The following is a 24,384-nucleotide window of genomic DNA, read 5'->3' as shown; positions in this document are numbered from 1 at the left end:
TGGCATGCTACTAGTCCTACATACTTACACCTAGAAACCCAATTCAAACCTATTTAGGTTCATCTTACGGTGGACATGTTTGCCTGAAAATAAATCTTTGAAATGTTTCATAGTTTTAGAAATATAGTGCTTTCAAATTTGAGAAATGTATAATGGGGCTCAATGGCAGCTCTATGGCATGTCAAAAAATTACTTTCACCTAGAAACTCTATTCACACATTTTATAATTCAGCTTACTGTGGAGACACATGCTGGAACTTTTTACTTTGAAATGATTTGTAGTTTGAGTTATTTAACTTAAACGCCCAATGCATTCTCAATGGCAATAGCACAAACTTTGGCATGCTACTAGTCCTACACCTACTAGCCGACCTTCTAGCGGCTAGAAGGTCCAGGGAAAGTCCTACATACTCTCCAAGAGTTGGGAAAGAACATATCAAGAGAGTGGAGTGGTAGGCCCTTGGATTGACCAGTGGATGCAATGTACCCCACTTTTAGGTGTCACGTCTTAGGCCTAGATTTAGGGTAGGATTGAACCAGTTGCACTGTAGCCATACAAAGGCCTAGGGTTCCCAGATTGTAAAATGTTGTTCCTCCATCTTGGGAGAGTATGTAGGCCTTTCACTGGACCTCCTAGCCACTAAGATGACCACAGGCCCACCACACCTGTGATGTGACAAAGTTGACTCTGAATTCTGAAACACGGGCTTATCAACTCCAATATTCTTTATTTAATTTGATCAATTAGCTGTCCAAGTGTCCACACCTGCGGTTATGAACAGTTTAGTCAGAGGCCATACCCTTTGTTTTGGGCTGCGTAGGAACCTTTGAAAGGCACTACAGAGTGAATAATAATAGAAACAGTCAACAACATACTGCACCTTGTAGGCAGCCGTTAAGTGTACTCTTGAAATAGCAAAATATAAGAATCAAACAACATTAGCGCTAGTTTTTTCCCAATGTTAACAGTTGCTCCCATGTCAGGTTTCAGGAGGAAATGCAAAATGTGGCCTGTAGGGGGGGGGGCGGACACACACACACACACACACACACACACACACACACACACACACACACACACACACACACACACACACACACACACACACACACACACACACACACACACACACACACACACACACACACACACACACACACACACACACACACACACACACACACACACACACACACACACACACACACACACACACACACACACACACACACACACACACACACTAAAGACTAAAGAATTGTCAGCAAATCCATAAAGTGCCTTCTATAATATTTCCATGAATGAATGAGACACTCCACATACTAGTATTATGGCCATCTAGTATCACTGGTTACTTAGCACAGTGGTTCCCAAAGTGGGGTCCGGGGACCCGAGTTCCAGGGGGTCTCCAGCTAAATGATAGTTTGGAACCAAATGGACCATTACGGGTCTGTAACTCAGAGAGTGGAACAAATGGAACCAAATGGGGGTCCATATGGTTCCATTTGTACACTCGCAGAGTTAAATTAACATTATAAATTGGGGTACCCATAGAAATGCCATTAAATAGGGGACCGTAGCCTAATTCAGGTCAAACAGGGGCCCTTGAAATGAAAATGGCTGAAAATCACTGCTAGAGCCGTACAAATCTTCACTTATGGGGGTCCCTGGCATATATGCAGGCTAATGAGTGTCAATTTGGGGGTCCTTGACGTGAAAAGTTTGGGAACCCCTGACTTAGCACACCATTCTTTAACACCATGACATGAGAGCATGGCAAAAACCCGTTTCAAAAAGGCGGTTCCCGGATATGGCATGTGATCCCAACTCATCAACATCTCAACGTCTCCATCCAATAAGCCCCTATTGTTATGCATGCATTACAGATATTGTACGTTTTCCTGCATTTAAATACGTGTACAAAATAGAAATTCTCCTTTGAGTCATCTTTGTCCATCCCAAAATAATCTGTAAACTGCTATTTTATTTCTTTAAAATGCAAGTAAAAATCAACATAGCAATGCTCTACCACTTTCAATAAATTAGAAAGTAAAATACATACAAATAACCACCAGCAATTGTTTGACGTTTTTCCTTTTTTCAAAAAATATTAATTCAAACAACACCCCTTAGAATTATATATATATAGGTTACAGTAAAATTGAGAAACCAGTAAAATCGAGAAAAACTGAGCGTTTTTTTTCCCACCACGGGAGGCTGTGACCGGTTCCTTTTGAGGCCTCCCCCCCGTGAGGGAGACTGAATGTCCCCCCGGCGAAACACACCGTCTGCATCGGGGCCTGGGCTGGCAATCGCTGGCAATTGGGGTCTACCGGTTGGCCCGTGGGCCTCCCGTTCACCGTCATTTAAAAATAAGTAATAATTAAACTGGGGCAGACTGCACAGTCGGCCCCCGCACTCTTCGCCCCAATTTTTCTAGATTTGACTGGCTTTTCGATTTTACTCTAACATATATAAATATATATATTTATCTTTTTTTTTTTTCAGGCATCCTTTTTCTTCATTATGTATATAATCTTATTTCCATTGGTGTTCAGTATAAATCAGAAATAAAACACACACACACACACAAAACACCACACGTCAGTTCTTAGTTTGGCAGCTCGAGTAGCCGTTCGGGGGGTCAAGAGAGGAGAGGACAGGAGGGCTCGGGTCTCGGGACGATAATGAGTATGGTTCTCATTACTGGGTAAAACGGGTTAGAGAGGGCTACGTTTTTCTAACGGGGCTAGTCAGTGCTTGTTCATTAGCCTTCACGAAGTAGAACCAGAGCTGGTTCTACGTCACGAAGGTTTACTGGTTAAAGGCTGATCCAACTGGCAAAAGTCATTTTGGTCTATTTCAACTGCTCATTGGCTCCACCCACAGATCAAGCAAATGCCTCTTGATCCTTGCCAGACCATGTGAAGCTAAATTTGTGGGCTGGCTTTAAGAGGATAGATACCGTTGGTTATCTAAGAATGACATTGATATTGGCACCGTAGAAATTAATAGCATTTTAAGGCATCAACAAGGTTGCATCGTCGAGCTTGATGAAAATAAAAGGCTACAAATACTTTTCCTAAATTTCCCTTTTTTTTCCTGAGAGGATTTATTAAGTCCAGTTGGAAGGTACTAAAAAGTGCTTTCATTTCAAAAATGCTTTCTTCCAACATAGAAGGGCACCAGAAAGCTCTCATTGAAGAATGATGTCATTTTGCGTAAATAGTAAAAGCATCAAAAACACATTTACACCGAGCAATACCGAGCCCTAGCCTTCGTAGTACCCTGGTGTCACTGGAACCATTTTGTGTCCCATGGGGATTTAAAGCAAATGCTTTTTAGAGGAGGGAGACAAAATGGCCACCATAAAATGCCCTCATGGGATTCCACTGGATATCAAAATGTATGATTCTACCTCTTGGGTCTGCGAGAAAAGAGCGGCCATCTTGGATCTTGCAGAGGATGTTTCAAGGGGAAGAGTACAAATGAAACACGCATATGAATTGTCAACTTTTATCAAAGTGACAGCCTTGGCTTGAAGTAAAATGATGAAGGCAGCTTCGTGAGATAGTCTCCTCCTCGACCTGTGGAGTTACTCCATCTGCTTTCCTCTCTTGCCACTCCTCCACAACTCTCGGTTGCATTTTGTGGGTGTTTTCTCACATGACATCAGCTCGTTTGTCCCTCACTTTGTTCCGAATTTTTGTCCTGGCCTTGAAGGCAGCTGAGTTGAATAGATGCTATTGGAAGGTGAAAAACAAACAAAAAAAATACATTAACATCTCAAACTCTTGAAGCTGTACCAGCACCTCAACAGGCCCCTTTTCCACCAAAAGAAATTTGGTTCCAGAACTGGTTCCGTTCTATATTCTTGGTACCTTGGTGCTTTCATGGAACCGGCGAAATTTTTTGGTTCCAGTTCCGAACCAATTTTTAGGCTTCTGAACCAATTCATTTCCAATGGAAACACTCTGAACTGGTTCAATATTAGGCGGGAAAAAAATAACGGTTCAACCCGGTGGAAAACGGGCCTAAGTGGAGATTGGAGAACCTACTTTTGTGAGGTGTTTCATTGTAGTGCATGGGTGCACAATATGAAAAGGCAGTTTAAATGTGGAAACAACACTGGGAACTTCTTTTAAAAACAGCAGTAAATCATTTATATTACTTACACGCATTCCTTTTCTCATTTTCAGTTAATAAGTCCTAAATGGACCATTGGATAGATATTTATTTTTGTGTACACATAGTTAACCCCAATCCCCCATTTTCATACAGCTATATGAATGTTAAGTATTGCATGAATTTATTCATTATTAAGTATTATCATCACCTTCTCGAAGCGGGAGATCTTAGTGCCTTTGACGGTTGCGTCCAGGATGAGGGGAGGGCCCAAGCCAAAGATGTCTCTCAATAGAGGATTGAACTAGACAGAGGAGGGTGGATAGGAAAGGGAAAGAGAGAAAGACAGTGAATGGACAGGAATATGGATAAAGGGAGAGTGAGACATATTCATTCAAACCAGGAACAAGTATGACAGCTTGGCCTGGAATTAGTAGGCTTTTATCTAGAGGGTTTTAAGACTTTTTAAGACCAGTTTTCCCAAAACTAAAAGCACAAAACAACAGTGTAATTCAGTCAGACATCTCGTCCCATCATTAAAACTAGAAACATGCACACAGCTTGTTGCCTTGTTAACAACTTGGTGACGCCCGCTTCTGTGACGCACGCAGAACTGCCTCTCACATGAGCGGACCTCGTTAAAATTTAACACCCAAAACCGCTGAAATACCAGATATCTCCGTGGCGGGCACAGTTAAGCACTAAACTTCCAATCCTAGCACCTCTGGATCTAATCCCTCTCGCGTCTAATCCTAGTGCCTCTGGATCGAATCCGTCTAACGAACCCCATCTAAAATGGGGTTCGTTTTTTTTCCGCCTCCAGTGAGTAAATCACTCGGGCCACTTGGTGAGAAAAGACTGCAGCAGTAGTTAGGCAAAAAACAGTTACAACTACATAATTTAACTGATAAAACACAGCATGGTAGAAAAACTTGGATAGCAGTGTTTGTGGGTGTATGTACACATCCTAACCTGCAGGTGGTGTCTAACTCCTGACTCCAAGATCTCCTTGAAGGCATCATAGATTCGTCTCCTTATCCAGCTGTCGATGTACACGCCCTCCACACCAAACCTGATCTTCTCCACTGTAAAATCGTCATTCTGGAGAGGGGGGGGACAGAACAGTAACTTTCATGTCCGTGCCTGGAGTTCCACCCGGAGAGAGACTCCACGAGAGTGCCAACATTTTTTTTACTGTGCTATAATGGCGAGTTAATTTGGGAAGGCGAGTTGTTTCCTCTTGACTTTCATGCAATACTTCTGTCAATCAGTAGCACTATCCGACCACAGGGTCTAAATGTCTCAGAGGAGCAGCGACACCACCCCCAACCACTGCACTTGTGTTACTAATGAAACTATGCATATATACTATGCTACTACTACTATTTCATTATATAGATATATTCCACTGTTATGTTCGTAGTTTACGTATGATTCATGATAACTAGTCTTTATGTATATGATGTATCGCCATGTTTTGTTCTTGGTTAATTCATGTAAATCGCTCTGGATTAAGAGCGTCTGCTAAATGCCTAAATTGTAAATTTGTAATATTGTATTGTACAATTCTCTACCATACAGAGCTGGTAAAATAACACACAAAACGTTGTGTGGATTGCAGCTATACTAGTTGGGTTTGAATGAGTCTAGATTAAAAGCTAGCAGTTTACAGTTGTGTGATTTGTCTTCCATTTTACACGGAATACACAAACACAACAAAAAAAACACCACATCGGTCTCACTTCTCAGGTATAATCCCTCGTTTCAAATGCAAAACACACTCATACACACATTAATTTAAAGAAGCCCAGACCAAGAGCATGCTTAAGCCCAACACACACCGTCTGTGAACGCCGCATGTCAAAACAGCCGCCTCCGTTATTTTTCAATTAACCTATCCCACACCGGCGGCGTCAGACGCGCGCTGGCCCCGATACGCCGCTGTTCTATTTTCCAGGCGTTGCCGCGCGGCCTCTATCCGGGAATCGTGGGCGTGGTTGGCCAGCCGCACGGTAGCGCGCCGCGTCCTGTGGGTGTTGCTGTGCGGCTATGACTCGCGGCAATACTGTGCCGCGTCGCTGCGCACCCGCTTCACAGACGGTGTGTGTTGGGCTTGAGACTGGCAAAGAGTATCTCCTCTGACCCCTTACATGTTTTAAATGATGAATATCAATAATAATAATATAACAGGCTAAAGAACTCTTTTGTACACCAGTCCAAAATCGGTAAACCAAGAGGATATGTTCTATTGTTCCTGTTCCTGTCTGCTTCTGTGATTTGTGTCTCCTGTAATGTATCTTTTGTAATGTATTGTGTATGTCTTGTCTGTATCTTGAACGGTGACGTCATGGACGCAAAACAAATTTCAGTGCAAGCTGACAATAAAGTTGTATCGTATCGTACCGTACATTTGAAAGACACGTGTGTGTCTGTGTCTGTGTGTGCGTGTCTGTGCGTACCTACCTCTATGTAGTGCAGGACCTCTCTGAAAATGGAACGCTGTTTCCTCCGGTCGTTCTTGGCTCTGTGCTTGTTGCCGTCTGTCGCCAGGCCCTTCAGACACTCACACAGACCCTCACTGTCAGCCACCTCAAATTCCTGCACGCGCACGCGCACGCACACACACACACACACACACACACACACACACACACACACACACACACACACACACACACACACACACACACACACACACACACACACACACACACACACACACACACACACACACACACACACACACACACACACACACGAAATATTTGAACATGGCAAACACTGTCCTGTAGTAATCCCACATTAGTACAGATACAGTAGACAAACACACACAAGACTGAAATATTCCACAGGTTCAATAATAAATGATATACTCCCGTGCAACACCTCATGGCAGTATATTATTTACCTTTATCACACCCTCTCATTACATTTAACCCATTGAAACCAGGAAAGCATCTGTGTCATTTTAGATTTTAGCGTTGGCTATTAATCCATTTTTGGGCGGGAACCCCTTTTGTTGTTTTAAACATTATGTTATAATTTAGCTATTGAAAAATAGCAGATCTACAAGCTCATAGCGCGCCACCGAGTGGCGCGCTATGAACTTGAAGGTCTGCTATTTTTTGAAAAATCGTTAAAATGTGCCTCAAATCTTTCCGAAAATTGTCATGATTTAGAAAACTTTTTTTTTTAAATTTTCGACGTCAGGCCTGAATGGGTTAACGGAGTACATGATGTACAGTCCACTGTTACATTAATAACAACACCTGTCCAAGGGGCTTATTTTGTCACTTTAAGTGATTATGATATTATGTTGTGATGCAGGTATAACATGGCATTTCTGATTTAACAATTGCATATCATATGAGTGTGTGCATGCATGTAAACCTCTATGTGTATTTACACTGTCTATGTCGCGTCCCAGTTCCACTAGCAGAGCTATGGTCTCTCCAACAGCAATCCTGTAGTTGACGTCACTGCTCTCCAGGCAGGCCTGCAATTTAGGGAGGTGACTGGAAAAGACAGAGAGGTCGGGCATGGTCACTGAATTTAACGTTACAGTTTCATGTTGGGCAATTTAATACAAATATTGTATGTACTCAATCTAGAACTCAGCGGAACAACCCAACAAATATAGTAATACGAACTGCGTGGATGTCTTAACCCATTAAGACCAGAGACACAATTCTACAAACAAATACACAGAAAAAAAACCTAGTGGCGCTCAATGTTTTTCCATGTCAGGGACACCCCAAAATGATATGTATTTGGCCACTGACCCCCATCTCAAAATATTTTTTCCCATGGACTCCACCCCAGAAGCAAAGATTTGAGTTAAAACACTCATTTGGGAAAGAATATATATTCAAAGATTTGCACACATTTTCAAGATTTAAAAAAAAATACAGATCTACAAGCTAGTAGTGCGGCACCCGCGCTATGAGCTTGTATATCTGCTATTTTTCAATAACTAAAGTTTAAATAATGGTTAAAGTGTTTAAAAGCTACGGTGACACAGGTGCATTCCAGGTCTTCACCCATTCTGGACCCTTTTGATGTTTTAAGCATTATGTTATACTTTAGCTATTGAAAAATAGCAGATCTACAAGCTCGTAGCGCTGCCTTTAAAAATCTGAAAATGTGACGCAAATCTTTGAATATATATTCTTTCAGAGCGGACATTTTTAACTCAAACTTTGGTTCGGGGGGCCCCCAGAACAACAAATTTTCAGACGGGGGTCCGCGCCTCGGCCAAATACAGATCATTCTGTGGGTCTTTGACATGACATATTCGAGAACCACTGATATAGAAACATAAGGTTTTTCAGAAAACTGTGGGTAAATGTCTTAACTCACATGTCCAACAGTACAGTCAGTCTGGATGCAGGACACAGGGTGACCAGCAGAGCCCAGGCCTGCAGGGCAGCGCTGTGAAGGCCAGGGTTGCCAGGTTTTGGTGTGGGAAGTATTCCTTCTCTGTTGGGGTAGGAAGACATGAAGACGCTCTCCAGGTGGCTCATTGACTTGATCAGATCCTGGATATGAGAGAGAGAGAAAAAGAAATAAAATAAATATCAATAAATAAACATTTAAAATCTACACTATAGCTGAATATAGGAGGGGCTAGCGCCCCTCATAAATGTGCATAGAGGTGTAGAGACAGGAAAACAAGTGAGAGAAACAGGAAGGCAAAGTATACAAGTGAGAGAAACAGGAAGGCAAAGTATAGAGGACATATTAAATAAACATATTAAATAAACTTGTGAATATAGTTATTATACCAATACCATAGTACATTTACTTACTGTACATTCACTAAATAAGTACACACCATCTTGTCGATATAGAATTAAATGCTAAGTAAGGGTTAGTTTGATCAGGCCATTAAGGTTTGTCTCACCTCTCCTTCTTCTGCAGCAGAGACATAGCAGCAAATCCCCAGAGCCCTGGCACACTGACACACACACAATCAAATAATTAGTATAGAGACCAAATTCACATTAACTCACGCTGGGCAAGCCCTACGCTGTAGAGTGAGTGCATTGCTGGAATTTGGTGGGATTTTGTAGCGGGAGTAGCGGGATTTTGGCAGAAGTACCGCTCAATTACGTCAATTACGTTGACGCTTTACAAATTTGCTTACATTCTCCGTGTATGAAACAAGTGTTGTGATTGGTCGGAAAATATCGTATCCGGGGGAAATACATCTGACGGATGTTCCGGCCGAACACTTCCGGCTATGCACTCGGTGCCTTAGGTTGTGACCAGGCTTTTCTCTTTGCAGACGAGTAAGGCTGGGACCATTAACTTGTATCTATGGGTGAAGAAGAATCTGATAGTGATGTATCATGTACAGTTTTGCTATTACAACTTCACACAAATGGGAATGCTCGTCTTTTTGTTCCTTATTATATTTGTGTGTTTGTGTGAGAATTTACCATTATTTTATACTCCATCATTATTATAATTTATTACTACTACTATTTTGCAGTAAAAACAAACAGATTATGAAAACAATCATTAGGTGAAGTCCTATTCCCAGCCCTTCTACACATCATCATCTACAGAATCCTCTCTTAATAAGCTATACAATTACAATGCATTTGTTTGGCATCAAACATGTTGTCCTGAGTCCTGACCAGCATGAGCAGCAGCTTCAAAGTGTGACAAGGGTTCATCTTGTCCTGGCACATCAATGCAAAAAAAAAATCACACCTGTGTGAAGTGAGGGGCGCTAATATATTAAAGTCTAACTCATGTTGATTAGGTGATGTAAAACAAACGGTGCAAACAAACATTAAACGCCATTAACAATAAAGAGACAATATGACGTACTGTAAACGACACATTGACGTAAATTTTCCCTTCATTGTCAATGCGTTTACAAAACAAACATTGAACTAAGACAAACATTAAACCTGTGTATAGGAGGGGCTAGCGCCCCTCAAAGAATATGACATTTCAGAACTTTAGGCTGTGTATTATGTGCACAGGACAGCTACATCAGTGGTGCTAGTAAGAACACGTAATGGTGGTTGGACAGTGGAGCATGGTGTGACCATAGAGGGTGTGTTTGTGTGTGCGTCCCTTAAACACAGAAGACAGAACAACAGTGTTTGTTTTTAAAACAGATAATGGCAGCCAGAAAGGGTCTAATTAGAGCCAGGACACAGCTGTCACCACAGAAACTGAGAAATGGCCTAAAGAGAAAGACGGAACCTACCAAAATGTGACCAGCTGAGCCCAAAATCAGCAGCAAAAAAAGATGTGGATAGCTCTCCGTTGCTAGGCAACGCTCGGCTGGGTTATGGTCCGTCAGTAGAAAGGTTCCCATCCATTCACCTAACCGACATCTTAAAACTCTTATCCCACATGGAGTCCCTGCACACAGTCCCTGCACACAACACACAACTAAAGCGCTGCGGGTCACGGCCACAAACTTCATGCCAAGGGTCACTGTCCGGTGACTTAGAAAATGGTCGCTGCTAAAATAGCCTATGATTTTACTTCCGGGTTCAGGGGTCGTGAATTTTGTCTCCTTTCCTTCCTACTAGGTCTTCCTTTTCAATCAACACTTAAGGTCCCGTCTCTGAAGACACGTCCACGCCCTACCATCTGATGTCATCCGATGTAACTTCCAGCACCTGAGCTGAACTGATTGGAGCTCTTGCTTTTGTTTGTCTGTGACCATTATAGCACTGACGAAGGTCCCAGTGTAACGGAGTTATATAATTACACAAAATATGATACAAATAAGTGCTTTTACTCTACTTAATTCTCCATGGTTCATGTCTATTCTTATGTGTATAAGAATACAAAGTGCATGCATTGGTGGTCACAGCTCCTTTAAGTCTCCTCCTTATGCCCCGGTATAAATGCTCTGCCACACCTCCACCTCTTCCTTGTGTATATCCGTATTGGAATGAGGTGGGTGTCTTTGTTGTTCTCTGTATACCAAAATAAGAATTGTACTTGCAAAATGATTTATACAGTGTTTATTTAACTCCGTTTAGAGACACTACGAAAAGAACTAACTGGAGACGTGATATTTGTTATCTCTTGTCAGGTATGTTGCGTTTTATGTATTTTGTTACTGTCGCTCTTGCTTGTGTATATCCGTATTGGAATGAGAGAGGAGTTGTTGCACACTACGAAAAGAACTAACTGGAGACGTGATATTTGTTATCTCTTGTCAGAATAAATGGAGGTTGTCTCCAAAGGAAGTTCTTGGTCCGTCTAGTCCGTTCAACACAATGCAGAGGGACAGACTACACCAGTTACACTAGGACCGAAACGTTTGCTACTTTTAATTTCACCATGAGCACAGAGCACTTTGTGAGCATGTAAAAAAATAAAATCAAATATTTTTTCTTAACCCATTTAGGCCTTAGCAAAGATTTGAGTTAAAAACATTCGCTCTGAAAGAATATATATTCAAACATTTGCGCCACATTTTCACGATTTTTCAAAAATAGCAGACCTACAAGCTTGTAGCGCGCCACTCGGTGGCGCTGTGCCCAGCGTGCTATGAGCACAAAGATGTACTACACATACGCGATGCAGAGTTTGAGAAAAAAGTTAACGGAATGCAACGTCGACATGAGGGTGGAAGGACAGGGCTAAAGTTGAGACATGATCAACTTGGAGAGCCCCGAATATGCAGAACCTCAAACACAAGCCATGGTGTTTGAAAGAGACATGCAGTTGCAGTGAACAAACTGTGAACCCAAAATGACTAACAACCTAGCCTCAGGTCCCAGCCTTACTCATCTGCGAAGAGAAAAGCCTGGTCACAATATAAGGCAGAGTGCATAGCCGGACATGTCGGGCCGGAACATCCGTCAGATGTATATCCCCCGGAATAAGATATTATTTTGACCAATCACAACACTTGTTTAATTCACAGAGAATGTAAACGGATTTGTAAAGCGTCAATCCTTGAGCGGTACTTCCGTCAAAATCCCGCTACTTCCGCCAAATTTCAGCGTATATTGTATATTGTGCCCAGCATGCTTCCAACCATACTTTCAGACCTGGGTTACAGCGGGCCACTCACACTCTGGCGTGCCGATATGCTGGCAGAGCCGTCAATCAGGATGGTGCTAAGGATGGGGCGGAGCATCTTAAAGCCCTCCTCCCCCTCATCTCCTCCTCCCAGCTGGACACACAGCAGGGAGAACACTGTGGCTGCTGCTGCCTGCTCCTCTCCTCCCCCTAGACAGAGAGATATTTGCTGTTGACGCTCAAGTTCCCATTTCATGGTAAAACAAGAACAAAGTGCAATCAATCGAAACAAGATATTTATAATATATGATACAGTAGCTAATTTCGGCTGTTGATGTGTTTTTTTCTTCTTTAGAAGAGGGATAGAACGAGAATTGAAAGCAGGAAGGCACAACTATGTGCACATTCTAACACCATTCATGTGTTTCACACTGTGCTCATATCTGCTTTCGTTCCAAAGCAAACAAATACAGCTGTCTCTCCCCCATCTCTCACCTTTCTTGAGGCTTCTCTCTAGGCAGTCGCTGATGGTGAGGCGTCTCTCTATCAAGAAGTCATACAGCACTCTGGAGCAGAAGACCTGACGCAAAGACTCCATCGCCGCAAGGCGAGACTTAGCACTGACAGAGAAAGAATTTGAAATTTAGGACAAACACTATTCTGTGGTCGCTTTTAAACTCAATTACTGCAAAGGGTTTTATCCCAATGGACCTGACTGCCAAGGACAACTTTTTGGGGGTTTTATTGATTCGGTCAGATCACGCTCTTCACCACCGTATGAATAGCTCTGGGTTGCTAGGCGATCGATAAACAGGAAATGAACCGGGAGTGAAAAAGTGATGTTAACTGAAAATGTTACATCCATTCATCTTTGATTCTTTATCCAGACTGCGTTTTTTTGATCGAACAAGCTTTATTCACAGCTCATAACTAAAGCGTTGCTGGCCACGGTTACACAATGTATGTTTAATCTACTATAATATCAACCACAAGACTTAATTCCTGATCCTCCTAATGCAATACCACACGTCCACGACGTAGCTGGACTACGGTCTACAGCTGATTAGATTAGGCTAAGATGCACCTCTTATCCATCAGGTTGTCAATGCACTGCTTGAGTTTGTCTTCGGTCTCCTCCTGGGCAGTCTGCTCGTCCACTGGCTCTCCTCCCCCTGGTACACAGGGAAAACACAAGGCCGTCACGGTCAGACTACAAAGGAACGAGTGTTCAAATTTCAGGCTTTTGCGGTAGAATTGATGTCGGAGAACACCACCCCCCACCCCCAAAGTTTAATTTCATGTCATAGGCAGGGGTTGACCCTGAGAACTCGCCGGTTTGCCACAGCAAAAAGTGGAGAGAAACAAGTTTCAATGTCTTCATCGTTATGCTAACATGCTGTCTTCATCAGTGTAGTATGTCAAACCCACAGATGTTATACTGTAGTTCATTTCCAAAGTGATCAAATTATTTTGTGCAATTAAATGGTCAGCTACAGTAGATAATGATAAAAAGGTGAGTGCAATGTGAATACCAATCATAGTACCAATGATATTTCAGGCTATAATGAATTACATTGTTTCGGTACTTTGGTGTTTAAACTTTAGCATTCCTACATCTAGTGTTAACTCTAAACAACCATCCTCTAGCTCTCTCAATTCAATGCATTTAAATAAAGGTGAAGTAAAACTAAAATGCACTAAACCGCAGCGAGTCGGAATACCGGCGAGTTCTCCGGTTACCTTGTCAGTCGGTTGCCTGACTGACAACGTTTGGGCAAACGTAGTTTGCTTTCAGGTTGCCCGATGGGCAAGTGCGTTTGAATGGGGAAGCAACAGTCTTCACTCTTCATTACAGACTATTGGTTATTCATGAAAGAACAAATAATGCTACCGGTTTTACAAGTAGCAGTTGCACTCATTCAGATTTGCAAAGTGATTATTAATCCCTTATATATTTGAATATGTATATTTGTACGTGCCTTTTATTTTAATTTACTTTGTTACTGGTATGAGATACCAGGGTTGTGGCTCTTTCGGAGCGGGAACTCTGGGGGGTGGGAGGGGTAAAACCCTCAATACTTTTGTATGTTATCTTTATTTGACTCATATGTGACTTGAACATTTTAATAAAGAAACTTTGATCAAAAGGATTTGCAAAGTGACTGTCACCACTCGGCAGTTATCGATTGGATTTAACATAAATTGAATGTACTTTTCGGGCAAGTAGAACATGACCTGTACTTTCCCGACGGGCAAGTGCCTCTGAGACACTAGTGTCAACCCCTCCATAGGGCCTTTAATATTATATTATAGCATTCCGTATCAGCATTAATCGGTTCAATATTAGTGTGTCAAGTAATGTATGCATGTACTGTACTGTATGTATGCAGTGTGTGTGCAGTACCCACCTGTTCCCTCCTCTAGTACAGATGCAGTTTCACTGGGACTACTGTAGTGGCTGAGAACGTCAGAGGTCAGGTCATCATCGCTGGCTCCAGACTCTCCCTTCACCCCATTCTTACCTCCTGCAGGACACAATGAGAGGTCCATGGTCAAGATAACAGACAAGGAGATAAAATGTCTCCCAGAGGAGACTGTCTCATAGCACCAAAAACATCCAGATCAAACTCATAGAAGGACTAAACCAGTTCATTATCTGGCACAGTGCAGTGGCTGCGAGAAATTCACAACATATATAGAGGTTTAAGTGGCTGGCTAGAGAGCATTGTTACTCGACAATGGGGTCGTGGCCTAAAACCCAAACCTGGCTGGGCGTCAATGAGCGAAACAACGGTTTATCCAAGCATCTGAAAATTCAATCTAAAAGTAATGGAGGAATTAATCGCAAACTCACTGTATTATAATGTTAATGATTTGTTACAAGATTTAAATGCAATGTTGGTTAACGAGTATCTAAACTGACTGATTATCATAGCGAATTTACATATGCACCCTTAGAAATGGGAACATTGTGTAACTTAGAACATCAAAGTTGTGACCTCATCTCATTGAGACGTAGCAAACACAAGCAGAGTACCGCCAATTCTAGCCGACAGCCTTTCATCATTTTTCAACCAAATTGATCTTTATGAACAAATTGGAACAGTTGGTTATCCACCTGTCAAATTTAAGGACTTTACCAACCACAACCAAAATGTACCAGTGCCATTTCCCAGGCAGCTGTGTGTAATCAGGGTGAATGAAGGTGACTAGTCTCACTGTACTGTTCAGCTGTTTGGTTCTGTCAGTAACTCTACACCAGCAGAGCACTCTTTATAGAAATGTAAACATACATACACGAGGGACAAACTGGGAGCAGTTTGTCGTGTGCAAAGAACTGGGCAGAGCTCATGTGAACGGCTATTACGCCCACAAAGCAAGTCGTTATTCATAAAATATTTACATTTAAATATTTAAAGGTAGATACGACCAAATAAGGAGTATCGGTCGGACACATTTCCGATCCATGTATTGGTATCCAGAGTTCCGGACAACTCTAAAAAGCACTTTTAAAATGTAAGCTATAGTATTTCTGAATTCGCTACAGTAGTACAGTGTTTATGTATGCAAATGTACATGTGAGTCTAGGTCTATTTTGGGAGCTTACACATGTACAGGTTTGCAATGCTGGGGGTGGACATGGACATACTATACATAAGCTACAACATGAGCTAGGCAGGCTAAGCTAAGCTAGGCTAACTGTGGTGTTCCTGCTGGCTAAGGGCTTTCTACTGTTGCTGGGATTACTGAAGACTAGCGAGACCATTCATTTATTCAGGTTGTGTATGTCCAGAAGGGGCATTCATTGTGCGCACGTGTGTGTGTGTGTGTGTGTGTGCACACGCACGCGTGTGCGAGTGCGAGAGAGATAGCCATTCACTCTGTATGTTTGTGTGAATGTTTGTGTAATTGTGTGTGCAGAATAGGCATTCATTTTGTGTGAGCATGTTTTGGAAGGTCAACAAGGTCCTGCCAGGGTGAACCAGAGTTCAGTGATTTTTGCAACAGTGGAAGTGGGAAATGCAGTGTAAATACTGTACAGGGGTAGATTGCTATTGGGTTACTTGCAATTTAGGTATTCAAGCCTTCAAAGTCGCTACGTAACTTACAGCAAAACCTACTCCATGCTATAAGTAACTTTCTCAGCCTATTCACATAACGCTTTGTTGAACTCCTTTCTTTAAGTGTATTTGAATAAAAGGGATAATTTAAATGCCTATTGCCTATACAGACAATGTAGCGGCCGTTATGGAAATTTTTAATCCATTCAATTCTGTAATCTTTCCTTCAGGGACAGTGCTACTGTAATTGTATTATGTAACTAACTGCAAGCTCATTTGAGAGGATACCTCAGCCTGCAGGCAGTGGGCGATGGTAAGAAAGAATAACTCCAATTCCGTGTCCGTGTCTTGATTTTAGGGATCATTTCTCATGTCTTGCCGTCTGTGTTGTCAACTTGTCATCTATTGTTGCTACACTGCCAAGTGTAGATCTGATTTTCAGATCTGATCTTTTTTGCAAGTGGCATCATCATCATTTTTCGACCGCGGTCGAGATCATGGATTTCACAATGCCACGCCAGACTTCCCGGTCCTTCATTGCCATCCCCAGTTCCTGCTTACTGATGTATGTGTCCCTAGCGATGACATCAGGGTACGACAGATTTCTACCTCTGGTCTGCTTTGAGGCAGGACTCCAGAGAAGGGAAGATATAACCTCATTGTCAGCTCTGTAGCAGTGGCCGGCAAACTGTGTTCTTCTGAATTGGACTAGTGAAGAAACACGGGGAAGGTTGCCGTATATTAGATTAGTCGATGGGTGGCTCTTCCAAGACAGATTTTGCAAGTGGCAGTGAATCAATGCAAAGGCAGATTGTAGAGACATTTTAATTGTTCACAATCTAGTACTCAAATGCCACACGCCTATAGCTCAGCCTCGCTGTCAATACAACTCAAGTTTTCCTGGATCGATGAAGGCTGGGCCCAGGGCTGTAGATTAAGGAAATATCAACTGAGCCAAGGTAAAGTAATTGAATCAATTCCATTAGCAATTAAAAACCTGAGCTGAGTGCAGAGTGGGCTAAAATTCTGACTTGATTGCAGCTAGCTGTAGCCTAGTAGTCTGAATTTAAGAGTTTTTTAAGGGGATTTCTGGAGTAAAGGAGTAAAGGAGTGAGAAAAGAAGGTGGGGTAGCAAACTAGCAACAGATGACACAATGCCATACAGTCATGAACTGGATTTAAACTTGTGACGTAGCTAGCGAATGGGTTTGCATGTACATGGCTGGGCCAAAGTTACTTCTTACGACATGTTGAGATTGTATATCAGCGGAAAGTCTCATTTCAACAATCATTTCAGATCTATTACACACACACTACATCGGTCCTGTATGATGTAAGTGCTGCCTGTAAAACATCCCTTTCTGAGAGAGTAAATGCTGAGCATGGATACCAGACTGGTAGTGATTTAGAAGGGGCTGCTCTGCAGCTTTCAGAGGGAATGAAACTGATGTCATCCTGGGCTGTAAAACCCTGTTCAGATTATTGTATAACAGTTATGGCTCAGAGAGGTGGTGGGGTGGAAGTCCCAACTAACAAATCCAGTGCTGACGTTACACTGTAGTGTAACGTCAGCACAGTAAATAGTCGACTAAACGGTGCACCTACTATTTTGGTTTACTACATACTAGTAAACTATTAATTATTATAATAATTATATTGCAAAATGTGCTTATATTCTGCTAAAATACAGAATGTTGACACAGCAGTCAAAGTATGTTTTCAGTAATGTAATGCAGTGGCTGCCTCCTGGCTACATTAATGGTATCTAAAGGCCGTCAGAATGATCCTTGTGAAATCAAAACACGCTTCACTTAGTTCTGTAAATGAAAAGTATACAAGAGAAAGGCATTTATTTCCAAATTGTTGTCTGTAATGAAAGCATTTTGGCAAATCAACTTTACATGCATTTTGGTGGGATAGTCATCCTCTAACTGAGCAGCCATTAGCTGGGATATTAAGCTGAAACTGAATTTCCGACTAGGAATTAATAAAGCATAGGGTCTGTCTCACAGTGTCTCTCACTTTCTGACATGATGGCTGCTGAAATCAAACCTATGACATTTTGGTTTACGGGACAGTCTCTGACCAGCATGCCAACCAGCCTGCACACACACACCCACCCACACACACACACACACTACAAAGTCAACAATGTCATCACATTTCCTAGTAATCAACCTTGACCTGAATTAACTCCTGTGAGTGCGTGCCCCCGGACACGTCACCTCTCACGTGTCAAAGACTTCCAATACATTACACCATCTTTACACAGTGTTCACTCACTTATTGTACAGATCAAGGAGCCATTCTGAGAGGAATTGCTTCAGTGACAAATCATGGGAGGTGCATCGCCCATTCTTTTTCCCCATTTCTGAAAATATGTATTAATTATTGTAAGCCATCCAGGTTCCTGGTGAACCATGACCATAAAACATTTGATTCTGTGTCAAAAGATATTTGAATATTTAATTGTATTATACACTATAATTAATAAATACTTTTTTGCGGTTTTCAAATATTTTTTGACACAGCATGATGAATGTTTTATGGTTTCAAACTTTGGAAGCCAATCTTAGCCAATAAGGATGGCGTATGAAAAATCTTATAAGTGTTGACATGACTATAGAGACAATGGCCCTCATTTATCAATTTACGCAAGTTAGATGCTTAGCGCGATTTCCGAACAGGCCCGGGGAACCAGGCGCACCGGCCATCCCCGAGTGCCCATTTAAACAGTGTTTTGCATATGTGCATAGGCATACATGCGAGGATTTGCGCTGCCTATAGTTTCATGACATGGAGAGGCATTGGAGGGAGACTGCTGCAGCTGGATCAGTCAAGTCTCCCAGCGGGTACAGTAATCTACAGCAGGCCCATGTCTTTCTGGAGTTACGGTATGTGCAATCTTGTCGTCTCGTCCTCGTTTAAGGATAAACCCGACATGTCGCTCGAATGCCAAATGTGCCGAGCCAGCGTAAGTGCGGGGACTGCATCCACATCTATAGGTAACCCAGTCAGCCCACCACCACCAGTACCACATAAGGTTTAGGCTGCACATTCATTGACAGCCCAGCCACTGCGAATCTAATATAGACTAGTCATAAACGTGCATGGTCACGGTGTCACAGACCACAGGGACAGAGACAGACAGGACAGGAGGAGGAGGAGATGCAGCTATTTGCAAAACAGCAGCGTGTGCGGTTGTCACGGGCTGTGCGCGTCCAAACTCATTCCAATAACATGTGTGAGCTATTTGTGTTTCACAGGTTCAGGTTTTCGTTCACTAATATATCTTGTTGTAGCCTATATAGAATAAAGACTTTAATAATTTAATATAGGCCTATAACTAACAAGTAACACACAGTGACAGGGGGGGGAACAGTGTCTCTGCCATGCCTTCGGCCTGGCGGAGATAACAGAACTAACAATACATAGCAAAGGAATCAGTGTAACACAAATGGATGAAACAATGAGATGGCAGGCCCAGGACCCAGTGGCACAAAAGAATGAGAGAAACAGAGAGACGTGCCAGTGATGTGTAAAAAGTAAGTAACCTTACATTAAAGTAATGACTACTAGATGAATGCCATTTTCAATGTCAGCCAGAGCAATATTGCAAGGAAGATAAGATCATACTATTTAATTGTATAAATGATGACTGCAGCACTGCAGGACATGATGGACAGTGATCAAATAGAACCAGGTCATGGCAGCCATTTGCAGATGAAATTAGCTGCAAGGATGAGGAAGGGAGGGAGTTCACACAAGAAGAATGACCCTCGTTCATTAAAGTATTGTTCAAGATTAGTTTGTGAAGGAGCTTCAATTCTAATATGCATTAGAACAGAACCAAAGTGAAATTTGCAGCAAAGGGATAAACTTAACACTGCACATAGTAGAGAAAATGCGTCATTACATTAAAGTCCATGTAATGACGCATGACCAATTAATAATGTAAGGCATAAAAAAAAGGAGGTATTGGGGTGGTGTGAGATAATAAAGAAAGCTGAGAGCAAGCCAACGTTTGTCATATAAATGGTGCATTTATATAGCGCCTTTATCCAAGCACTTGTGCATTACATTCACCCATTCATACACCGATGGCGACGGAAACCATGCAAGGCACCAACCAGCACATCAGGAGCAATTCAGGGTTCAGTGTCTTGCTCAAGGACACTTCGACACCAACTCTGGGGGAGCCCGGGTTCGAACTGGCAACCTTGACAGGTCACTGGGTTACCATCCGGCCACTCTACCCCTGAGCCACCGCCGCCCCATATAGAAGTCGGCAAGCATTAAAATTAGAAGAACTACCGGTCCATATCCAAAGAAAAGGAGCCGACAGTATGTCATGCTTTGCATGTGAGGATACTAGGATTCCAAGATTCCAGTCAGGTTAAGTATTCAGCCAGAAAGGGAGGAGTTCAACCTTCAAATGTAGGTGTTAAATGTTGAACACGGTGGGGTTTGATGTGCTTGCTTGGTGCTCGTCATGTAGCCCAGGGGCTTCATGACTGACAGTACTGAATACCGAGTGTTCTTGTACCAAAAGATAACATGTGCCAGTGTGGGCGAGTCAGTAATGGGCCTAATTAATGGCTGATTCAGACTACACAAATTCAGCACGATGATATGCGCCATGAATGATTCAATGACATCATTTCTTGATCCGCTTCCCTAATTTCGTGCATAAACGTGGATTGATTGGTGTGTCATACTAGTGTGGCCACTGTCACATAATCGCATAATCTGACATGGCGACCATTGTGAAAGACAACAAAGTTGTGTAGTCTGACTGACTCTGAACCTGGTTTAAGTAACCATAACCAAATGCACTAGGATGGAATCATGGAAGAGTAAAAGAGTTCAATCAATGAATACAGTTCAGGTTGGCATAATGGGCTACATTAGCCGTGTGGTATGCCATGCAAGAGCTGTTAACTATAAAAGATAGTTATAGTTATCATTTTGGTCAAGCGGTGGCCTAAGGGTTAGAGGAGCACCCTTGTTGCCAAAAGGTTGCCGGTTCGATTCCCCAGACGGGCAGGAAAAATCTGAAGTGCCCTTGAGCAAGGCACTGAACCCCCAACTGCTCCAGTGGAGCTGCTTAGTGGCCAACCGTATAAAACAAAGACAGTGGTTGTACTGGTCAGCTCCCAGGTTTTAATGTGTGTGTCTGTCTGTGTGTTTCTATGTGCAGGGCGTTGCTGAAAATGAGCACTTGTACTCAGCTACTACCTTGGGTAAATAAAGGGGGGGGGGGGGAAGCATGCAGGCAAAGCCAGCAATGCAAAAGGAGGAATCCAGCAAGTAAAATGCAGTTGTTACAGCTACACTTGGAAGGAACACCAGTAATGTTCAAGAAAGGGATCCAACTTGTAAAATTATTAAAACTACAAGTGGTGGACTAGGCTTGCCGTTCATCATGCAACAAAGTGGGGTTAGCCTAAGCAACTGATATGATCAGGTCTACTGGTTGTGCTGCATGGGAGCCAAAGATATCATAGTAAAGCATTTGTCTCAGTAAAACGTAGTTGTGAAAGCTTCTTCATGTGGAGGCCGGTGTGGCACGTGAAGGGATATCAAAGCTTGTCGTGCACAGTGGAGTTCTGAGCGCAAGTCAAGTTGTGCCTGGAAAGGTGGAGCAGGGCCAAGGATTGGAGGGGGGGGGGGGGGGGGGGGGGGGTTACCTTTCAACGGAGCTTTAGCAGACAGCTGCAGCTGAAGAACCTCCTGCCGTAGCGAGCCTAGAAGAGGACGGACGCAGGGAGGGAACAACGGAAGGTGGGTGCATGGTGAAGGGACGCAGGGATGGATGGAGTGGTGGAGTGAGGAATTTATGAATGGTCGTTTAGATGGATGGATGGATGAAGGAAGGAGTGTGCGAAAAGAACGATGGAAGCATAGATGGAATTAATGGATGTGATTAATGGGGTGGGTGGCCATGAAGGAGAGAAGAAAGCATCAGAACACGTATGAGCTCGACTTAACCAATAATTCCATTTCAAATACTTTTATGGTTGCACAGTGCTTGCTGCAGCATTGCATCATACATTTACTAGCCATAAAACAAATGTAAATAAGCCATATAAGTTTATACATGTACTGTACACATGTTCTACTGTAGAAACTAAGCAAGCATTTGAGTCACGACTTGATAGCACTAACCAACCGGCCTGTCTCTCTCTCATACTGTGAAGTTGCCTCCCTACAGGCAATGTCAGGCATCCGAGTGTGTTGTAAATCATGTAGGCGCTACACGTGATAACTGTCTTGTGTGTGCTCCCCCGCCTACGTCATCCCATACCGCGTGGAGGCGGCTCCGAACGATCAGCTGCAGGCACATGCATGACTGGCAGTTGGCACCATTGGCGGGTGACCATTCTCTCCATCACCCATTATATATACTAGTGATATGATTGCATCAAATACAGATGTAAACTAACAGGAAATCATTTAAAATGCCTCTATGCTTATTCACATTTTGGGGCCGGGCCCTGCTATAGTACACGATTTTCATTTTTTACCCAGCCAGCTCACATGCATCTATGATCCATCTATGCTCCTTTCAGTGACAGACAGGCCACTCCTGCTAAAAATAGCACGCACCTCTGCGGTGAACATGTGGTCCATTTTTGCAAGTTAAGCTCTTCTCTCCTGCATGATCCATCTATGATGAACTATAGTCACGATTACAAGTATGTTGAGTCTCTCTCTCCAATTATCTTCAAGTTGCGATCGTGTAGCAAAGTTATTACACAAAGTAAATCAATTGTTAAGGTATAATGTACGTGTAGTGTACAGTTGTCAGTACATTCCAACTAGGGATTCAATTTAGCCTGGGATCAAGAGTGACTATCATGGATGCATTTAGGGCTAGCCTAAAGTGAAAGTCAGACTCGATCAATGATAAGTCTCTTCATCCGAGGCTAGGTTAAACGAATCAACACTGAGGATTTACTGTGCATGTTTTCACACTACAAATATTGCCATGCATTCAAAACTTCCAAAGCTAGTAAATACAAAACAAAGCAGGGTACTTATAGGGAAGCTAAACTGACCTAACTAGCACATGAGCAGATGAGCCGATACTTAATCTTTGCTGCCATATGGCATCATTCATTCATACATGATATGATTATGATATGAAGTGAATGGCATGATGGAAAAAGCCGGCCGGTGAGCTACAACAGGCAGTCATGCTGTTAGGTGTGGCGCGTAATAAACAGTGTCCTTTTGTAACGGTCACGTTTATAAAACTTTAAGAAGTCGTCGCGACGCTGAGCCATTGTTGTGAATGTTGTCAGTGTCAGGGGGATTATTAACCACCGTCACACCGCCATAACTGCACACTTACCCGGCTTAGTGGAGCCACGTTTCCCCTTCTTACTCCGTGGCATGATTCTGGAGACACGGAACGTATAGTTCTTCTTCACCCAAAGTCACACAACAACAAGCTAGTTGAGTACAGTAGACACACCACGGCTATATGCTAGCTTGTTGTTACCAGCAGCAAGTTAACACGTTTGACAGTTGGTGCCGAATGGAGAAGCAACAGGCGACGGGACGGGTCGACAGCTGAAAAACCTTCCAAAACTTCACACCCACACACTGTGTTTACACTGTCTTCACCACACGACGACACTAGTCAGCTTTATTCCAAAAGCGAGCCAACCAACCCAACACACCACCACGTTTCCACCTCTTCTTCTTCAACAATAATTCTTCTTTCTCTCTCAGACAGTCAGTCCTGTCGCTTGCTTCCGTCTTGGAATTTTGGAGTTGTCACGAGAGGACTTAAAGGTCTTCCCACGACGTGGGTGTCGCCGTCTATTATCTATAGATGTCCCCGGGTAATCTATACCTAGTTCCAGGCTGAGAGGGTAAGTCTTTGTCGAAGTGTTTAGGACGGAGTTCGGAGCACGTTGTTGTCGACAAGTCCACCATCTTCTCAATAGCGGACCGGTAGCCCGGGTTGCCAGGTTTTGTTTCAACCCGCCCCCGACATCCCCCTTCTCGAGATGCCAAAAACAGGGAATATAGGCCCTCAATTTCCAAAATAAAGCCGTCCCCCATCTCTATTACATCATTATTACTATTATACGTGTGTAATAAAGGACTTTATTGGACCTAATTTAGATAGACAAAACGAGCTATTGTCAGTAGTCTATTCAGCAAATGTGAAATTGC

At 42.8% G+C, this 24,384-nt stretch overlaps 1 protein-coding gene across 1 annotated transcript; it reads right to left on the bottom strand.

Annotated features, from left to right (window-relative positions):
• Nucleotides 1-701: 701 nt before the first annotated feature.
• On the bottom strand, nucleotides 702-24,192 carry ifrd2 (interferon-related developmental regulator 2). Its single transcript, XM_079493476.1, has 12 exons — nucleotides 23,552-24,192; nucleotides 14,542-14,658; nucleotides 13,218-13,305; nucleotides 12,629-12,753; nucleotides 12,186-12,343; nucleotides 9,030-9,083; nucleotides 8,486-8,664; nucleotides 7,533-7,641; nucleotides 6,590-6,724; nucleotides 5,099-5,227; nucleotides 4,338-4,430; nucleotides 702-3,744 (listed from the first exon to the last, which is right to left on the bottom strand). The coding sequence occupies exons 1-12, from the start codon at nucleotides 23,592-23,594 to the stop codon at nucleotides 3,664-3,666; spliced, it is 1,311 nt and encodes a 436-aa protein (XP_079349602.1). The 5' UTR covers nucleotides 23,595-24,192; the 3' UTR covers nucleotides 702-3,663.
• Between the last annotated feature and the right edge of the window lie 192 nt (nucleotides 24,193-24,384).

The sequence above is a fragment of the Electrona antarctica genome, assembly GCF_951216825.1.
Source record: "Electrona antarctica genome assembly, chromosome: 2".
Lineage (NCBI taxonomy): Eukaryota > Metazoa > Chordata > Actinopteri > Myctophiformes > Myctophidae > Electrona > Electrona antarctica.
Note: the sequence above shows the minus strand (reverse complement) of the source record. Positions and strands in the feature narration are given on the sequence as shown.